We start from the raw sequence: 21,245 nt of genomic DNA on the forward strand, positions 1-21,245 counted from the left end.
CATCGCTACCTCGGAGATGCTGGGTCCCATCGTTCGTGCGCCGACTATAACAGCACGTTCAAACCCACTTAAATCTTGATAACGTGCCATTGCAGCAGCAGTAACCGATCTAACATCTGCACCTGACACTTGTTGTCTTATATAATCGTTGCCGACCACAGCGCATATTCTGTCTGGTTACTTATCTCTGTATTTAAATATGCACGCCTATACCAGTTTCTTTGGCGCTTCAGTGTCTAAACCATAAAATACGACAGTGGTAACGCATTTTAACTGTACTTGGTCAATATTTAGAACACCAACGTATGAATGATAATTAATTGAAACTCTCAGCTGCTGACAGGTGTTGTTGATATACCTCGATGGGGACAGCTCAAAATGTGTGCCCCGACCGGCACTCGAACCCGGGATCTCCTGCTTACAAGTCACACGCTATATCCATCTGAGCCAGCGAGGACACAGGTGAATAGCGCGACTACAGGGACTTATCCCTTGCACGTTTCTCGTGAGACCCACATTCCTATCTGTCCACCATCTACATACGTAATGTATCTAATACATTCATTTGTGTGCTCTATGGCTCAGATGGGTAGAGAGTTTGCCATGTAAGCAGGAGATCCCGGGTTCGAGTGCCGGTCGGGGCACACATTTTCAGCTGTCCCCATAGAGGTACATAAACAACAAACACCTGTCAGCAACTGAAGGTTTCAATTAATCATCATTTATTCAAGAGAAGCTGCACGGTGATCAATGGTATCTGTTCTTTCGAGAACATATATGGTATAATGTAGATAGAGAGGTAAAAATTGACACACATGCTTGGAATGACAGGGGGTTTTATTAGAACAAAAAAAAAACAAAGTTCACAAAATGTTCGACAGATGACGCGTGAAAGATCTCTTGCGCGCATCGTTTGGTGATGATCGTGTGCTCAGTCGCCACTTTCGTCATGTTTGGCCTCCCAGGTCCCCAGACCTCAGTCCGTGAGATTATTGGCTTTGGGGTTACCCGAAGTCGCAAGTGTATCGTGATCGAGCTGATAGTCAAATGCTTCAAATGGCTCTGAGCACTATGGGACTTAACATCTACGGTCATCAGTCCCCTAGAACTTAGAACTACTTAAACCTAACTAACCTAAGGACATCACACAACACCCAGTCATCACGAGGCAGGGAAAATCCCTGACCCCGCCGGGAATCGAACCCGGGAGGCTGATAGTCCATGTTGCTGCATCTCTAGGGATGCTGAAAGACAACATCCGACGCCAATACCTCACCATAACTCCGGACATGCTTTCCAGTGCTCTTCACAACATTATTCCTCGACTACAGCTATTGTTGAGGAATGATGGTGGACATATTGAGCATTTCCTGTAAAGAACATCATCTTTGCTTTGTCTTACTTTGTTATGCTAATTATTGCTATTCTGATCAGGTGACGTGCCATCTGTCGGATCTTTTGTATTTTTTCGGTTCTAATAAAACCCCACGTCATTCCAAGCATGTGTGTCAATTTGTACCTCTCTATCTACATTATTCCGTGATTTATTCAATTTTCAAATTTATACTGACTTTTTGATCACCCGGTATATATCTCAAAATACTCGTCTAATCACCTAGTTAAATTTGCTTGCCTCATAAAGTCAAATGTAAGTCAATACGTTTACTACACTGTAATACTATCTGTTCAAAAAACGTACATTTGATGACCTTAAGAGCATATAAAAAGTGTATATGTTCCGTAAACGAGCGCCTTCAACGTGGGATTCAAAATGGCGGATTGTTCGGTTTGTACTATACAATGCTCTAATAGCAGCAAATACGTCACACCGTAGAAAAGCGAATGGTAATCAATGAATATTATTAGGTGGTGGTGGTAAGTTCCCTATGGGACCAACCTGCTGAGGTGCTCGGTCCCTAGGCTTACACATTTCTTAATCTAACTTACGGTAAGAACAACACACACACCCATGCCCGAGGGAGGACTCGAACCTCCGACGGGGGGAGCCTCGCGAAGCGTGCCAAGGCGCCTGGGACCACGCTGCTACGTGGCCATTAAAATTGCTACACCAAGAAGAAATGCAGATGATAAACGGGTATTCGTTGCACAAATATATTACACTAGAACTGACATGTGATTACATTATCACGTAATTTGGGTGCATAGATCCTGAGAAATAAGTACCCAGAACAACCACCTCTGGCCGTAATAACGGCCTTGATACGGCTGGGCATTGAGTCAAACAGAGCTTGGATGGCGTGTACAGCTACAGCTTACCCATGCAGCTTCGACACCATACCACAGTTCATCAAGAGTAGTGACTGGCGTATTGTGACGAGACAGTTGCTAGGCCACCATTGACCAGACGTTTTCAATTGGTGAGAGATCTGGAGAATGTGCTGGCCAGAGCAGCAGTCGAACATTTTCTGTATCCAGAAAGGCCCGTGAAGGACGTGCAACACGCGGTCGTGCATTATCTGGCTGAAATGTAGGGTTTCGCAGGGATCGAATGTAAGGTAGAGCCACGGGTCGTATTACATCTGAAATGTAACGTCCACTGTTCAAAGTGCTGTCAGTGCGAACAATAGGTGACCGAGATGTGTAACCAATCGCACCTCATACCATCACGCCGGGTGATACGCCAGTATGGCGATGACGAATACAATCTTCCAATGTGCGTTCACCGCGATGTCGCCAAACACGGATGCGACCGTCGTGATGCTGTAAACAGAACCTGAATTCATCCGAAAAAATGACCCTTTGCCATTCGTGCACCCACGTTCGTCGTTGAGTACACTATCACAGTCGCTCCTGTCTGTGGTGCAGCGTCAAGGGTAACCGCAGCCATGGTCTCCGAGCTGATAGTCCATGCTGCTGCAAACGTCGAACTGTTCGTGCAGATGGTTGTTGTCTTGCAAACGTCCCCATCTGTTGACTCAGGGATCGAAACATGGCTGTATGATCCATTGGAGCCATGCGGATAAGATGCCTGTCATCTCGACTGCTAGTGATACGAAGCCGTCGGGATACAGCACGGCGTTCCGTATTACCATCCTGAACCCACCGATTCCATATTCTGCTAACAGTCATTGGATCTCGACCAACGCGAGCAGCAATGTCGCGATACGATAAACCGCAATCGCGATACGCTACAATACGACCTTTATCAAAGTCGGAAACATGATGGTACGCATTTCTCCTCCTTACATGAGGCATCACAAGAACGTTTCACCAGGCAACGCCGGTCAACTGCTGTTTGTGTATGAGAAATCGGTTGGAAACTTTCCTCATGTCAGCACGTTGTAGGTGTCGCCACCGGCGCCAACCTTGTGTGAATGCTCTGAAAAGCTAATCATTTGCATATCATTGCATCTTTTTCATGTCGGTTACATTTCGCGTCTGCAGCACGTCATCTTTGTGGTGTAGAAATTTTAAGGGCCAGTAGTGCGTTGTAGGGTCAATAGGCGCAAGCTGTTAGGGGAAACGTGCTCACTTGATGACGCCGATGTGTATGCTGCCGTCGCGGGGGTCCTTGTCGTAGAAGCCCTTGCAGAGGACGGACCACTGCAGCAGCAGCGCCGCCAGCAGGAAGTTGAAGCCCACCGAGCTGTAGCCGTAGCGCCGCAGGAAGGTCATCAGGAAGCCGAAGCCGGCGAACATCATGACGTGCACGTCCTGGAACACTGCCGCACCGTCCTGCTCCACACTCGCGGCTCTCCACAATCACCATACTACAACTGTTGCCCACAATTTTTTTCCCCTTTATTGATTTTCAATTCCCCCCGAAGGGGGCGGGCTGGGAGCAGCTTAGTACGCTGCTCTACAGCCTACAGACTTTTTTAAAAACGGAAGAAGAAAAGAAACAAGAAAAAACAGGCGATAAAACGGTGACTTAAAGTGTAAAATGGCGGAAAAGTGTGGAAAGTTAAAACAGAAAGCAAAAGGGTTGGCAATGGTAATAAAATACACAGGAATCAGACAAGTAACATAGTAGACACACAATTAAAAAACACGGCGACAGTCTGGTTTCTGTTCGCAAGAGATAAAAAAAAAATCACACCTAGCGACAGTACGATGGCCGTTCGCAACACTTCCCAAAAGACACACAACACGGAACACTCACTGTGAAACACTCACTGTAAAACACTGCACGAAAATGTCGGCACAAAGATGACACTCCCTAGCCAAGGGCAGACAGGGGGGGGGGGGGGGGACCTGGAGGAGGGGGAAAACAAGGAGGGAGGAGAGGAAAAAACGAAAAAAGGGGGGAACCAAAGGAGGGAGAGGACCCATAAGGGGGGAGAGGGGCAGGGCAGACGCGAGAGGGAATGGGAAAAGGCAGAGGTGGGAAATGCAAAAGGGCTCGGGGGGAGAATGGGGCAGAGAGAGGGGAGGTGGGGAAAAAGGACGATGGAAGGAGGGAGAGGGAGCCCGGGAAAAGGACAGAGGAAAGGAGGGGGAGTGAGGATCAGAGTTGATAGGAGGGATAAATGGCGGGAGAGAGGGCATCATCCGGGAGGGCGAGTTGATGGAAGCCAACTTGGTAAAGAAGATGAAGGGTGTAGAGATGGAGGGTAGGGGGGACACAACAGTGAAGATGTGGCAGGGGACGGGGATGGGAGAGGAGCAACCAGGGGGTGAGGGGGATCAAGGCGACGGGAGGTGTGGAGTACGCGGAAATGTTTGAGGAATAGGAGCAGATGGGAGAAAAGAATGAGGTCGTAGAGGATGCGGGTGGGGGACGGGAGGTGTATACGGAAGGCGAGGCAGAGTGCATGATGCTCAAGGATCTGGAGGGACTTATAGAATTTGGGGGGGGGGGGGGCAGATATCCAGGTGGGACTGGCATAACAGAGGATGAGACAGATTAAAGATTTGTAGGTATGGAGAATGGTAGAGGAGTGCAACCCCCATGTCTGGCCAGAGAGGAGTTTGAGGAGTCAGAGGCGGTTGTGGGCTTGGGATTGGATGGAGCGGAGATGAGGGATCCAGGTGAGGTGACGGTCAATGGTGAGGCCAAGGTAGGTGAGGGTGGTGGAGATGCGGACAGGACGGGCGCAGACGTTAAGGGAGAAATCCAGGAGCCAGAAGGAGCGAGTGGTATGACCTACGATGATTGTCTGGGTCTTGAAAGGATTGATTTTTCAGGAGCCACTGGTTACACAGTGCAGCAAAAAGGTCAAGGTGATTCTGAAGAAGGATGGGACCATTGGAGGGTAGGAGCGAGGGCAAGGAATGTGCTGTCATCGGCATATTACAAGACGTGTACTGGAAAGGGGGGGTGGGGGTTGGGGTGCCCACAAACTAATGCTCTGCGTTTTTTTCTCCAATAGTTCTTTATTGAACATGATGAGGACTGCACACACGAAAGATTGGTGTTTTATCTACACACCCTATATTTCCACGTAATCTCCATCCCATTTTACAGGGTGGTCCATTGATAGTGACTGGGCCAAGTATCTCACGAAATAAGCATCAAACGAAAAAACTACAAAGGACGAAACTTGTCTAGCTTGACCAGGCAAACCAGATGGCGCTATGATTGGCCCGCTAGATGCCGCTGAAACGTCCCCTTATGAATGACTGTGCTGATAAACCTCTTACATTATTTGATTTTCAAACAGCTGAGTAGAACTGAACGTACTCAGACATTTCGCTCTTAACCTATTCTGATCAACACTGAACTGGCACACAATATTTTTTAGCGCAATGCAATCTGACTTTCAAAAATCCCTACAAAAGAACGACCCTGACTAAGAATAACCTATACCTTTCATGAATCACTTACCTCACAAAAATCTTTGCTACTCGGACTACTGCAATACAGTAAGCGCCACTACTGCCAGCTAAATAAAAGATTCTAACTACTGAAGGCACTAACTACTGATAGGCATAGTTAGCAAATGAAAGATTTTGATGGAGAACAAACAATGTATTTACCTTAATAATGTTCCAAAGTCATCATATATATATATATATATATATATATATATATATATATTCGCTTTGTGATAGATGGCGCTGTAATAGTTTTAAGACGTGTATATTTCTATTGTCTATTGTCAAACCTCAATGGACTAAGTAGGAATAATTAATATTTGTCGTGTTGGAAATAATGGTGGTAGCAGGGAATGTCTGCACCAAAGTATTGTTGGCAGTTCATGATATCCAATACTACAAATTTACTCTTTCTGATAGACACACGTCCAGATCGTCCGCTCTCAAAATTCTGCCATCTCTCCCCCCACATCCACCACTGTTGGCGGCTCACCAACTGCGCAACGCTAAGCGCTGTTCACATGCAACTGCCCAACTCTACAATGGCGAATATTACAACAATGCCAACCAGCGACAGACTGCACACAGCACAGCCAGTGATTGTCATACAGAGCGCTAGGTGACGTTACCAACATAAAAACCTAAACAGCCTACTTACACCGCTGCCATAGGTCAAACGGATATCAACTGCGTTTTTTTAAATAGCAACCCCCATTTTTTATTACATTTTCGTGTAATACGTAAAGAAATATGAATGTTTTAGTTGGACCACTTTTTTCGCTTTGTGATAGATGGCGCTGTAATAGTTTTAAGACGTGTATATTTCTATTGTCTATCGTCAAACCACAATGGACTAAGTAGGAATAATTAATATTTGTCGTGTTGGAAATAATGGTGGTAGCAGGGAATGTCTGCACCAAAGTATTGTTGGCAAGAGAGACGGTAAATTGATATAATTTTAAAAAGGGCGGGAGAGAGCGCGTATGGATACATTTTAAGAAAAGAGCCGGAGAGACCGCGCATTGATACATTTTGTAATGCTAGCAGGGACTGTCTGCACCAGAAAGCATTGTTGGCAGGAGAGACCGCACTTTCGCGTTCGTAGGAAGTCAGTAGTAAGCGAGAAGTGAAGCGAGTCGGTAGCAGGTCTGAAGCGAGAGGTTGAGAGGAGCAGTGTGCCTGCCAGCCACCAGCTATGATTTACAAGAGATTAGAAACGGATGTACAGAGACATCAGCTAACTATTATCATAAGAGGAATTAATATTATTGAATTATTTTCTCTGCGAAACTCAAGACTACTGAAGGTATGTTTGCGCAATGCTAGTTGTAAGATTATTGTAAAAAGTAAGTACCATTTGAACGTTTGTAAAATCATTTCATTACCAGCAGTAAATATTTGAAGCGTTTTCAGAATGTAATTAATTTTTGCCCGCAATGTTGCACTACTGATTATAATCCATCCCAAAAACCATCACCGTAAAACTTCGCAAAATTTTTATTGTTGTCAAGAAAAAGTGTAACTGCGAATTACGTAACTTCAGTCAAATTAATTAAAGAATAACGTCAGCTTTGCTATTAAACATCAGCTTTGGTGATAAATACAGCCACTTATTATGACAGCCCACCAGCAGTTAATAGAGTATAATAAACCAGAGTAAGTATACTCATGTCGCAGTTCGATCTAGCAGTCAGATGGCGATGCAGTAAAAAAGGTAAGGAACAGTTTTGGGTTATTGCAGGTAACGACTGAGGGCCACGACGACGACACATTCTATGTTTCGTCGAAATAATCAGAAAATCACTTTTAATAAGCAGCAATTAAATTTGTATGCGAAGATTGAGAAAGAGAATAAATTTCAAAGGGAAGATTTCATTTGTTGTGATTAACCAAGAGATAGGAATCCTAAGGAAAGGTTTCATAGGTTATTGTAGAAGGCAAAGGTTGCTTAAAAAAAGAGATATAGAGGAGACGGGAAGTTTTCACAGTCACAAACGTATAAGTACGTGGTATCACGTAACATTCCGCCAGAACGGACGGTATTTGCTTGTGATAAATTACCCGTGTTAAAATGGACCGTTTACCAATTGCGGAAAAGGTCGATATCGTGTTGATGTATGGCTATTGTGATCAAACTGCCCAAAAGGCATGTGCTTTGTATGCTGCTCGGTATCCTGGACGACATCATCCAGGTGACCGGACCGTTCGCCGGATAGTTAACGTTATTTAAGGAAACAGGAAGTGTTCAGCCACATGTGAAACGTCAACCACGATTTGCAACAAATGATGATGCCCAAGTAGGTGCTTTAGCTGCTGTCGCGGCAAATATGCACATCAGTAGCAGACAAATCGCGCGAGAATCGGTAATCTCAAAAACGTCGATGTTGAGAATGCTACATCAACATATATTACATCCGTACCACATTTCTATGCACCAGGAATTGCATGGCGACGACTTTGAACGTCGTGTACAGTTCCGCTACAGAGCACAAGAGAAATTAGGGGACGATGAGAGATTTTTTGCACGCGTTCTACTTAGCGACGAAACGTCTTTCACCAACAGCGGTAACGTAAACCGGCATAATATGCACTATTGGGAAACGGAAAATCCACGATGGCTGCGACAAGTGGAACATCAGCGACCTTGGCAGGTTAATGCATGGTGCTGCACTATGGGAGGAAGGATAATTGGCCCCCATTTTATCGATGTCAATCTAAATGGTGCAATGTATGCTGATTTCCTACGTAACGTTCTACCGATGTTACTAAAAGTTGTTTCACTGCATGACAGTATGGCGATGTACTTCCAACATGATGGATGTCCGGCACATAGCTCGCGTGCGGTTGAAGCGGTAGTGGCTCTGAGCACTATGGGACTTAACATCTGTGGTCATCAGTCCCCTAGAACTTAGAACTACTTAAACCTAACTAACCTAAGGACATCACACACATCCATGCCCGAGGCAGGATTCGAACCTGCGACCGTAGCTGCCGCGCGGTTCAGGACTGAGCGCCTAGAACCGCAAGACCACCGCGGCCGGCTGAAGCGGTATTGAATAGCATATTTCATGACAGGTGGATTGGTCGTCGAAGCACCACGACCTACAAAAAAATGATGATGCCCACGCACGTTCACCGGATCTGACATCCCCGGATTTCTTTCTGTGGGGCAAGTTGAAGGATATTTGCTATCGTTATCCACCGACAACGGCTGACAACATGCGTCAGCGCATTGTCAATGCATGTGCGAACATTATGGGAGGCGAACTACTCGCTGTTGAGAGGAATGTCGTTACACGTATTGCCAAATGCATTTAAGTTGACGGACATCATTTTGAGCGGAGAAGTAAAGCTGTGAGTACCGGGCGTGAGTCGTGCTTCGGTAGCTCAGTTGGTAGAGCACTTGCCCGCGAAAGGCAAAGGTCCCGAGTTCGAGTCTCGGTCGGGCACACAGTTTTAATCTGCCAGGAAGTTTCATATCAGCGCACACTCCGCTGCAGAGTGAAAATCTCATTCTGGAATCATTTTGAGCGTTTATTGCATTAATGTGGTATTTACAGGTAATCACGCTGTAACAGCATGCGTTCTCAGAAATGATAATTTCACAAAGGTACATGTGTTACATTGGAACAAACCAAATAAAATGTTCAAACGTACCTACGTTCTGTAATTTAATTTAAAAAAACCTACCTGTTACCAACTGTTCATCTAAAATTGTGAGCCATATGTTTGTGACTATTACAGCGCCATCTATCACAAAGCGAAAACAGTGGTCCTACTAAAACATTCATATTTCTTTACGTACTACACGAATATGTAATAAAATATGGGGGTTCCTATTTAAAAAAAAAAACGCAGTTGATATCCGTTTGGCAGCGCCATCTATCAATCCAACCATAGTGCCATCTGGTTTCCCCCTTCAAGCTAGACAATTTTCATTCTTTGTAGTTTTTTCGTATGATGCTTGTTTCGTGAGACATTTGGCCCATTCACGATCAATGGACCACGTTGTACATGTTGACTATGCTACAAATATAGCACCATTCCTATCCATCATCTACCAGAGATAATTGGAACAGCGTAACTCCGGGGGACTGGAAGAAGGCCCAGGTCATTGCAGTCTATAAAAAGGGTAGAAAATCGGATGCACATAATTACTGGCCAATTTCACTGACATCGATTTGTTGAAGAATCCTGGAACACATTTTGTGTTCAGGCATGATGACCTTTCTAGACTCTGAGAAGCTCATCTGCAGAAACCAGCACGGTTTTAGGAAACGGCGGTCGTGCGAGACGCAGCTGGCCCTCTTTGTGCATGATATTCAACAGGCTCTAGATACCAGCTCCCAGGTTGATGCCATATTTCTCTACTTTCGAAAGGCGTTCGACTCAGTTCCGCACTGTCGCTTGCTCCAAAAAGTGCGCTCTTACGGTATATGCGATGACATATGCGGTTGGATAGAAAGTTTTCTAACAGACAGGGAGGAGTATGTCATCCTGAACGGGGTAACTTCACCAGAAACAAGCGTAACTTCAGGTGTGCCCCAGGGCAGCGTAATAGGTCCATTGGTTTTTAAGATTTACATAAACAATCTGGTTGATGGTATTGACAGCCGCGTTAGACTGTTTGCCGATGATACTGTAGTCTACAGGAAAGTAGTATGACACGAAACTTGTGAACAAATCAATGAGGATTTGCAGAAAATAAATGCGTGGTGCAATGATTGGCAGTTATCTCTCAATATTAGTAAGTGTAACCTACTGCGTATAACAAGGCGAACATCACCATTAATGTAAGAGTACAAAATAAATGCCCAGTCTTTCGAAGCGGTAACATCCGTCAAGTATCTGGGTGTGACGATTCGAAATGAAATGGAATGATCAGATTACACAAGTAACGGGTAAGGCACACTCTAGATTGAGGTTTATTGGTAGTATCCTGAAGCGATGCAGTCCTTCAGCAAAGGAAATACCTTACAATACGTTAGTTCGTCCAGTCTTAGAGTATTGTTCGTCTGTATGGGACCCTTACCAGCTGAGTTTAGAAGGTCCAAAGAAGAGCGGCAAGATTCGTGACTGGTACATTTAGCCATCGCGAGAGCGTTACAAATCTCAGAGAAAGTTTGAAGTGGGACACACTGGCAGATAGACGGCGTGCAAAATGGAAGGGGCTGCTCACTACATTCCGAAATCCAATCATCGCCGAGGATGTAGAGCATTTATTATTGCCACTTTCAAATCGTGCAATGATCACCATTCAAAGATAAGGGAAATTGGAGCTCGTACTGAGGCGTTCAGACAGTCGTTTTTCCCTCGCGCGATCCGCGAGTGGAACAACGGGAGGGGGGGGGGGGGGGGGGAATATGACATCCACGCGAATTGTTCCCTCCGCCACACACCGCTTTTTGACCAGCGGATTATATATGTAGATGTAGAAGGGCGTGTGTGCCCTGCCGGTACCAATCCTTGTCTTGGTGGCGGAGCCCGTGCTTCACTGAGTGAATCGCCTCCTCGTCGTTCTCAATATGTCTTCCGCGAATGGTATCCTTTAATGGCCAAACAAGTGGGAGTGGGCAAGGTCGGGGATGTAGGGTGGATGGGGTAACTCTGTCCAACCCTGTTCTGTTCAAATGGGTCCGCAGCTCGTGGTCGTGCGGTAGCGTTCTCGCTTCCCGCGCCCGGGTTCCCGGGTTCGATTCCCGGCGGGGTCAGGGATTTTGTCTGCCTTCGGCAGGGCAACAGAGCGGACGCGTACGTGTTGACTTCGTGCGGCGCGCGAGCTCGCCTTGTTTACTTTCTGACGGCCGTTGCTTAGGTGCCGGCTTACCTTGTACGATCCATGGCGAACCGTTACCGTAAATCAACACTCCGATTTACTTTCTGCAACGATTATGCCCGACCCAAAGCACTTGAGGTGGAGCGTTTTCTGCGAGAGGAAGTGAAGATCCCGGCGACCGATATTATCGGCATACATTTGTCCATCGTGAGCAGCACGGTCTATGTGAAAATCATTAACGACGCGGCGTGCGAACGCATACTACGTGAGACCAAACAGGGGCTCCGCTTCTGTCACGCTGATGGCAATGTGGGAGAGGTAACCGTCGACCACGCAGGCTTAGGTATGCGAACGATACGCATTTTCGAATTGCCATTCGAACTTCCAGCTGAGGAAGTCGTCGCGGCACTACGCCCATACGGCACAGTCCACGGCCACACTGCGGAGAAGTGGACACAGTTTCGGACGTATCCTGTCCTAATCGGGGTTCGACAGGTCACCATAGATCTCCGAAGCCACGTCCCGTCCTACTTACAGATCGGCGGATGCCGTGCCATAATTATATACGATGGCCAGCCTCGGACCTGTTCCGGGTGCGGCAAAGAAGGCCACCTTAGATCCGAATGCCTACAACGGCGTATTACGCAACTTCCAGCTGCCGAAAAACCACCCGCGTCGCAACCTACAGTGCTACCGGTGACCTATGCCGCTGCTCTGGCTTCTCCTACCACTTTGCAACGTCGCCCGGTCACCACAAACGACGCCACCAACGAGCCCGACCAGACACTGACGGAGAGCGCCTCGGACGACCCGCCGCCTCGGCCGGCCATTGCCGCCGCTCCGAAGATGCCGACGCAACTAGACGCTGACCCTGATCTCGGAAACACGATGGAGATCGACTCGCTCATCGTTCCTACAGCGGCCTTTCTGCCAGAACGACGTGACTCCCTTCCGTCGTCGGACACGGAGGGTCGCACAAGGAAACAACGTTCCCCGAAACGTCGCAAGCGAAGACGTCGCACCGTTTCCGGCCAAGAGGAGACGTTACAAGTCGAGGAGGACGTACCCGTCGACCAGCACGAAGCCTCAGAACCCGCTACTGCTGACGAAGACGTCATGAGCGCGGAGACATCTATCGGTGTGCCTGCGCCCCGTGCTGACGCTGAACTAAATCACGAACGTCTCACAAGCGACACGACACCACGCACAATTACAATATCTTCTGAAGACAAAATGGACGATACACCAGTTTCCGCTTCCACGGCGTGGCACGAGGAGGAGGTCACGGAGCAGGAGCCGTTACGGGACCCTGCGCCGTCACGGCCGCACCACTAATCATACTCTCCTCAGACTCCCCTGCGGCCCAGCGGGATAACGTTCCGCTGCGACGCCCACACCCTTGCGCGGACGGCAGAGTGGACCAGCCACCAGCAATCCGACACCAGACCTACCGGATAGCAACCATCAACACCAACAACATCCGTTCCAGGGTGAAAATCCGCCTTATGCAGGAGATGTTCTGGGCTTCGGATATTGATTTCGCCCTTCTGCAGGAATTTCACTTGGCTAGTCTCCCGGATATTAATGGCTATACCGCCCACGCCTCCGCGAGTGATCCTATGGGCCGCGGGGTGGCCATCTACGTCCGCCACGGGATTTCTGTGACCGATGTCGCCTTCCTTCCATCAGCTTGGGGCATGGCACTCACTGCCATGGGGACACGCATCGTTAACGTCTACGCTCCCTCAGGCACCGAACGACGGCATGAAAGAGCCCAGTTTTATTCCGAGGAAATCGCTCCCCTGTTTTTAGGGCGTTATGACCATTGCCTACTAGGAGGTGACTTTAACAGCGTTCTGCATCCTAAAGATCAGATTCCCCACTACACTACATGCCAGGAGCTACGTATAGTGGTGCGAGACCTCCTGCTTCACGATACCTGGGAAGTTCAACACGGCGACCTTTCTGGCCATACCTTTCTTACAAGTCATTCCGCAAGCCGGTTAGACAGGATATATGTCTCACAAACTCTTAGATCTGCGATACGGGGCGCCGAACGCTGGCCGCTGGCCTTTTCCGACCATTGCGCTTACATCTGTACGGTCCTCCTTCCGCCGCAATCAGTATGGCGCAGCCGTGCGCCATGGAAACTCAATACCTCACACTTGCATGACCAGGCGTGTCGCCAACAAGTCACTGACACGTGGACAGCCTGCGAACGACGCCTTCCCCGCTACCGCTCGACATTGACATGGTGGTTGGACTGCGCCAAGCCGGCGATCCGGAGGACACTGATGAGATACGGGAAGGACATGGCCGACTGGCATCGCACCACTGTTGACTTCTATTACGCGATTCTCCGAGATCTGGATGCTCAACCGCCAACCCCGGACAACCAGTTGGAACGGCAAAGAACTAAGGCGAAGATAATTGCGCTGGCACGCCGGAAATTGCAAGGGGTCGTGATACGGACGCGGCGCCACGATCACGCGGATTTAGAAATTCCATCCATGCATGATATAGTGTCCGACAACCGAAGGCGTCGTCGGCAGATCATCAGCACTCTGACAACGCCTCATGGAACGCAGGTGACCACTCAGAATGACGTCGTCCGCGCATTCGTCGAGCACTACCGTCGTACTTATAGTGATGACGACGCTGAAACTGCAGCAGACGACTCCATTTTGAATTACGTCACGCGCACCCTCCCCCACACGGAGGCGGATGCTTTGACAGTGGCGGTCACGCTAGACGAAGTCAACAACGCAATCGCCAAGGGTGCAGTCAACAGATCGCCCGGCATTGACGGCTTACCGATTGAGTTTTACCGTACCTTTCGGGACCTCATGGCCCCACGGTGGACGACTATGTATCAAGAACTGATGACATCTGACCAAGCAATCCCACCCGCCTTTGCTGAGGGCATCATTATACCAGTCCACAAACCAGCCCGTGGTTCGATGGTCACGAGTTACAGACCGCTCACCCTCCTCAATGCCGATTACAAGATTTTCGCGCGCTTACTGGCAATGCGGCTCCGAACTACACTCCCTCATATCCTCTCGCCAGAACAAACGACGCCTGGCGGACAGATTAACATACAGACTGCCACAGGGGAATGCCGCGACTTAATTGCGATAGCGGCGGCCTGCAGGCTCCGGGCAGCGGTCGTCGCTATAGACTTCGACAGCGCCTTCGATAAAGTGCGTCATCGTTTCCTGTGTTTCGGTGGCAGCCCGAATGGGCATCCCCCCTTCGTTTCTCGACGTCATCCGGCGTCTTTACGACAGTGCCAGTTCACGTGTCCAAGTCAATGGACGTATAGCAGGGCCGGTACCTATCTGCCGTTCGATACGGCAGGGGTGCCCCCTCTCTACCCTCCTGTATGCTATTGCCCTTGAGCCCCTTATTGGGGGCTTGACGACCAAGCTTTCTGGCCTCACCCTACGCCAACACACTTTTCGCTGTCGGGCATATGCTGATGACCTCCTCCTCCTCATTCGCTCCGGCTCTGAGATTCGGGATGTCCTCGACTTGATTACCCGTTATGGGGCTGCCGCTGGCAGTGCCATGAATGTCGCCAAATCTTCTGCAATGCACATTGGACGAGGCCTCCAGGAGGGTGAAGTGGCACCACTGCCGCTTGTGCGGACTTTCCGTTACCTGGGCATTACCTTTACCCCCACGGTCACACGCACGGCGGCAACGAATTTCCGTCGCCTGTTACACGTCATCCGCAACGACGTCCGCCAGAACCTCTTGCGCCGCCAGGACACACTTCAAAGGGTTGCGTTTATTAATCTTTATGTGGCATCAAAATTGGTTCACATCGCGCAAGTTCTCCCTCTGCCAACTGCAATTGGGCGCAACCTTCAGGCGGCTTTTGGCTATTACCTCACGGCTGGTTCAATGTTTAAAGTCCGTTATGAGACACTTACCCTGCCCACACGGTATGGTGGCGTCGGGCTCGTCAATGTCCGTATGCGATCTGCAGCCTTGTACATGAGTACCATGAGAAAACAGTGGATGGGCCAGGGTACATCTCTAACACGCAGCTTGCTTGAGGTCCTCCTACCAGCTTCCACCTCACCACCAGTGTCTGTCGGCCATATCGTGCCTCATTTGTCCCATTTTTCGACCTTTTTCGTCGACTACAGTTATATACATACCAGTCTCCCAGATACACGCCCACCTAGGACTAAGGATTTTTACAGCCTGTTGCAGCGCTGTGTTCCCCGGAATGTGATGGAGACCAAACACCCCTCCATTCAGTGGCCCATAGTGTGGACTACCGTCCACCAGCCCTTCCTCCCTACGAACGTCCGGGCGCTGTGGTATCACATAGTCAACAGGAAATTTGCCACGAAGCAGCGCCTGCACAACATTGGCTTGTCAGAATCCCCTCTTTATCTCCTTTGCCAGCAACTGGACACTGATGAACACCGTCTGACATGCGCCTCATCGCAAGATGTATGGCGCTTCGTGCAGCAAATCATTGCCTGCTATCTCCGGGTGCCACCAGACACAGTCGAGCCTCGAATGTTTCTATACCCGGAGGACCGACATTTTCCCGCCGCCAAATGTCATGCTATTACGTGGGTCAAAGGGTGGGCGGTCGCTTATCTCTTTAATGAGGGACCTAAATCCCGCCTCGACTTCTGGATCTATTTACGAACAGCCCATGCAGCTCTCGAAAACACGTCACGTTACCGAACATTATTTGCTAACTATCTTCGAGCGGTCCTTGTTAGACCTCCACTGAGTTGGGGGGTGCCTGGCACAGAGGGCACCCACCCCTCCTCCCCCGGCGGTGTCTGAGTTTCAACCGCCTACGATCTATTCTACTTCTGACATCCGCGGATGGGAGAGCGCGTCGCAGATTGCACGAATTTTATTTCTTTTTGCTTTTCCTTTTTCCTTTCTTTTTCTTTACCTAGAATTTATATATCTTTTATCTTTCGCATATGTGTTCCCATAATTTCATGCCATTAGTGAATATTACAAAAACACATGCAAATAAATAAATAACAACGCCTTCCACTACTGTTGATTCCTGTTTCTCCCACTTCCCTAAGCACCACAGGCTCGGTGGTGGTGCGGGGGACACTGTGGCCAGGCCTCAGGTTTCGACCCCTGCCCACTTTGCCCCCCGAGCCCCCACCGGTCCACTGTGATAATTAATTTATAAAAAAAAAGATAGCGTCTAAAAAAAACAAAAAAACAATAAAAAAAGTTGGTAGAGCACTTGCCCGCGAAAAGCAAAGGTCCCGAGTTCTAAAAAAAAAAAAAAAAAAAGTTGGTAGAGCGCCTGCCCGCGAAAGGCAAAGGTCCCGAGTTCGAGTCTCGGTCGGGCACACAGTTTTAATCTGCCAGGAAGTTTCATATCAGAGCACACTCCGCTGCAGAGTGAAAATCTCATTCTGGAATCATTTTGAGAGTTTATTGCATTAATGTGGTATTTACAGGTAATCACGCTGTAACAGCATGCGTTCTCAGAAATGATAATTTCACAAAGGTACATGTATTACACTGGAACAAACCAAATAAAATGTTCAAACGTACCTACGTTCCGTAATTTAATTTAAAAAAACCTACCTGTTATCAACTGTTCGTCTAAAATTGTGAGCCATATGTTTGTGACTATTACAGCGCCATCTATCACAAAGCGAAAACAGTGGTCCTACTAAAACATTCATATTTCTTTACGTACTACACGAATATGTAATAAAATATGGGGGTTCCTATTTTAAAAAAAACGCAGTTGATATCCGTTTGGCAGCGCCATCTATCAATCCAACCATAGTGCCATCTGGTTTCCCCCTTCAAGCTAGACAATTTTCATTCTTTGTAGTTTTTTCGTATGATGCTTGTTTCGTGAGACATTTGGCCCGTTCACGATCAATGCACCACCCTGTATATGTTGACTATGCTACAAATATAGCACCATTCCTATCCATCATCTACCAGAGATAATTGGAACAGCGTAACTCCGCGGGACTGGAAGAAGGCCCAGGTCATTGCAGTCTATAAAAAGGGTAGAAAATCGGATGCACATAATTACTGGCCAATTTCACTGACATCGATTTGTTGAAGAATCCTGGAACACATTTTGTGTTCAGGCATGATGACCTTTCTAGACTCTGAGAAGCTCATCTGCAGAAACCAGCACGGTTTTAGGAAACGGCGGTCGTGCGAGACGCAGCTGGCCCTCTTTGTGCATGATATTCAACAGGCTCTAGATACCAGCTCCCAGGTTGATGCCATATTTCTCTACTTTCGAAAGGCGTTCGACTCAGTTCCGCACTGTCGCTTGCTCCAAAAAGTGCGCTCTTACGGTATATGCGATGACATATGCGGTTGGATAGAAAGTTTTCTAACAGACAGGGAGGAGTATGTCATCCTGAACGGGGTAACTTCACCAGAAACAAGCGTAACTTCAGGTGTGCCCCAGGGCAGCGTAATAGGTCCATTGGTTTTTAAGATTTACATAAACAATCTGGTTGATGGTATTGACAGCCGCGTTAGACTGTTTGCCGATGATACTGTAGTCTACAGGAAAGTAGTATGACACGAAACTTGTGAACAAATCAATGAGGATTTGCAGAAAATAAATGCGTGGTGCAATGATTGGCAGTTATCTCTCAATATTAGTAAGTGTAACCTACTGCGTATAACAAGGCAAACATCACCATTAATGTAAGAGTACAAAATAAATGCCCAGTCTTTCGAAGCGGTAACATCCGTCAAGTATCTGGGTGTGACGATTCGAAATGAAATGGAATGATCAGATTACACAAGTAACGGGTAAGGCAAACTCTAGATTGAGGTTTATTGGTAGTATCCTGAAGCGATGCAGTCCTTCAGCAAAGGAAATACCTTACAATACGTTAGTTCGTCCAGTCTTAGAGTATTGTTCGTCTGTATGGGACCCTTACCAGCTGAGTTTAGAAGGTCCAAAGAAGAGCGGCAAGATTCGTGACTGGTACATTTAGCCATCGCGAGAGCGTTACAAATCTCAGAGAAAGTTTGAAGTGGGACACACTGGCAGATAGACGGCGTGCAAAATGGAAGGGGCTGCTCACTACATTCCGAAATCCAATCATCGCCGAGGATGTAGAGCATTTATTATTGCCACTTTCAAATCGTGCAATGATCACCATTCAAAGACAGTCGTTTTTCCCTCGCGCGATCCGCGAGTGGAACAGTGGGAGGGGGGGGGGGGGGGAATATGACATCCACGCGAATTGTTCCCTCCGCCACACACCGCTTTTTGACCAGCGGATTATATATATAGATGTAGAAGGGCGTGTATGCCCTGCCGGTACCAATCCTTGTCTTGGTGGCGGAGCCCGTGCTTCACTGAGTGAATCGCCTCCTCGTCTTTCTCAATATGTCTTCCGCGAATGGTATCCTTTAATGGCCAAACAAGTGGGAGTGGGCAAGGTCGGGGATGTAGGGTAGATGGGGTAACTCGGTCCAACCCTGTTCTGTTCAAATGGGTCCGAAGCTCGTGGTCGTGCGGTAGCGTTCTCGCTTCCCGCGCCCGGGTTCCCGGGTTCGATTCCCGGCGGGGTCAGGGATTTTCTCTACCTCGTGATAACTGGGTGTTGTGTGATATCCTTAGCTTAGTTAGGTTTAAGTAGTTCTAAGTTCTAGGGGACTGATGACCATAGATGTTAAGTCCCATAGTGCTCAGAACCATTTGAACCGTTTGTTCAAATGGCTCTGAGCACTATGAGACTTAACTTCTGAGGTCATCAGCCCCTAGAACTTAGAACTACTTAAACTTAACTAATCCAAGGACATCACACACATCCATGCCCGAGGCAGGATTCGAACCTGCGACCGTAGCGGTCGCGCGGTTGCAGACTGTAGCGCCTAGAACCGCTCTGCCACCCTGGCCGGGCCCTGTTCTGTCCTCAGACTTGTGTGATTCCGTGTGTTATCGTGTTGCAGCAAAGCAGCTCTTGGGTTGCTATGGCGCCGAAGTGGCCGGAAGCGAGCCTCGAGTTTTGTTAATGTCTTGACACATGCTTCTGAATTAGTGGTACCGCCTCTGGCATCACATCAGTGAGAATCACACCTTCACAGTCCCAGAACACGGTGATCATGACCTTATCGGCGGAAGCAGCTGCTTTGAATTTTTTCTTCTACGGGGAGTGAGAATGGCGCCATTCCATCGACTGTCGTTTTGTTTCGGCCACAAAATGGTGAACCTAGGTTTCATCACCTGTCACACTCCGGGCCTCCCCCTCAGCTTAGAAACGTTGCAACAGATCAAGACAAATGTTTTTTCTGTGCTATTTGTGAACCATCACTGGACTCCGCGGGACCCATGTTGCACACACTTTTAAACATGCAAGAGTGCGGACAATTGCATCCACATTTCATTTGATGATTTACAGATGCAGCGCCAACTGCCGAGTCGTAACGCGTCTGCCCTCGCGAATGACAAAATCGGCTCGCTGCAACATGTCAGGTGTGCAGCCGTGGACGGTCTCCCCGACTGCTGCAAATCGTGGAGCTCCGCCGAACCGCCTTCTGATGACGTCACCCTCCGTGACCAGAGACTAACTGTACTTCTGCCAACAGCAAATGCTCCATAGACTTTTCACAAACGTTTGTGAATATTACCCACAGTTTCTTTCTCTGCACTGAGAAATTCAATAACGACACGTTGCTTGTAACGTACATCACTTACAGACGCCATTTTGGCACTGCCCTGCAGATACGCTATCTGTCGGAAGTGACGCAAACTTGGCGCGTTCACTCAAGAGACTTCAACGTTTCGCTTTCGTAGCATTGCTCTCGGCAGAGAAAAAAAATGCTGTGTATCATTTTCTGGGCAACCCTCGTATGTCGCGCAACCGTCCCGCTCCACTAGCTAGCTGCATAAAGCTGGTCAGTGAAACACGTATGTATTCATTACCAGCGATGGCGAGGCATGACAGAATCTCTGACCAGAGAGTTATTTATCGTTGCTAGTCTGCGCTTGACCGCGCGAGTGTTCAGTTGTACTCTGTCTGCAGTAGTAGTCAGTAGTCGCGCGTAGCGAGTCGGCAGGAACAGCGCTAGTACGTAGCGAGTCGGGAGAGGGAGTAGTCAGTCGGATACGGTAGTAGCGAGTGAACGGTTGTACCGAGCAGAAGTCGGCATGCGTCGGCGGCGTGCTCTTCTCGCGACTCTGGTCACGACTCGGGACGATATGTATTGTTGTAGAAGGTAAAGACGCAGTATTGCGCACATCTAGTAATGTATGTTAATTGTAATTGATTTGTTCAAAAAATCCCCCAATAATAATTTTTTTTTATAAAGTAACTCTTTTAAAGAAAAACATTCATTTCAATTTAAAGAATATTTCCTATGCATTTCCTCCAAGAATCAAAATTAAATATACGCCAGCATTGTACGAAGCTGTGTCGATAGATAAGAGCAGATAAAGATGCAGTTTTTATTGAGGTAAGAATTTTTGCTTTTTTTTATTCAGAATACAGGGCCGAAGGTCAGCGCTGCTGTCCTTATAAAATTTATCAGGTTTAATTATTTCACAGGGCCGAAGGTCAGCGCTGCTGCCCTTATACAATTTATCAGGTTTAATTCCTTCTGTTGAGATGTTACATTCAGTTCACGGTTCATTATTTAATTAATATTATTGTTGTTGGTTTATGGTCAATTTTCATTCCATAATTTG

At 47.8% G+C, this 21,245-nt stretch overlaps 1 protein-coding gene across 2 annotated transcripts in view; it reads right to left on the reverse strand.

Annotated features, from left to right (window-relative positions):
- The window catches only part of LOC126425192 (ammonium transporter Rh type B), a 228,198-nt gene that overhangs the window by 122,797 nt on the left and 84,156 nt on the right, over positions 1-21,245 (reverse strand). For both annotated transcript variants that reach the window (XM_050088146.1, XM_050088147.1), the window contains exon 3: positions 3,494-3,683. In XM_050088146.1, the coding sequence (XP_049944103.1) occupies positions 3,494-3,683 (190 nt within the window). The remainder of the gene's footprint in view (positions 1-3,493; positions 3,684-21,245) is intronic.

Source organism: Schistocerca serialis, chromosome 10 (assembly GCF_023864345.2).
Source record: "Schistocerca serialis cubense isolate TAMUIC-IGC-003099 chromosome 10, iqSchSeri2.2, whole genome shotgun sequence".
NCBI lineage: Eukaryota > Metazoa > Arthropoda > Insecta > Orthoptera > Acrididae > Schistocerca > Schistocerca serialis.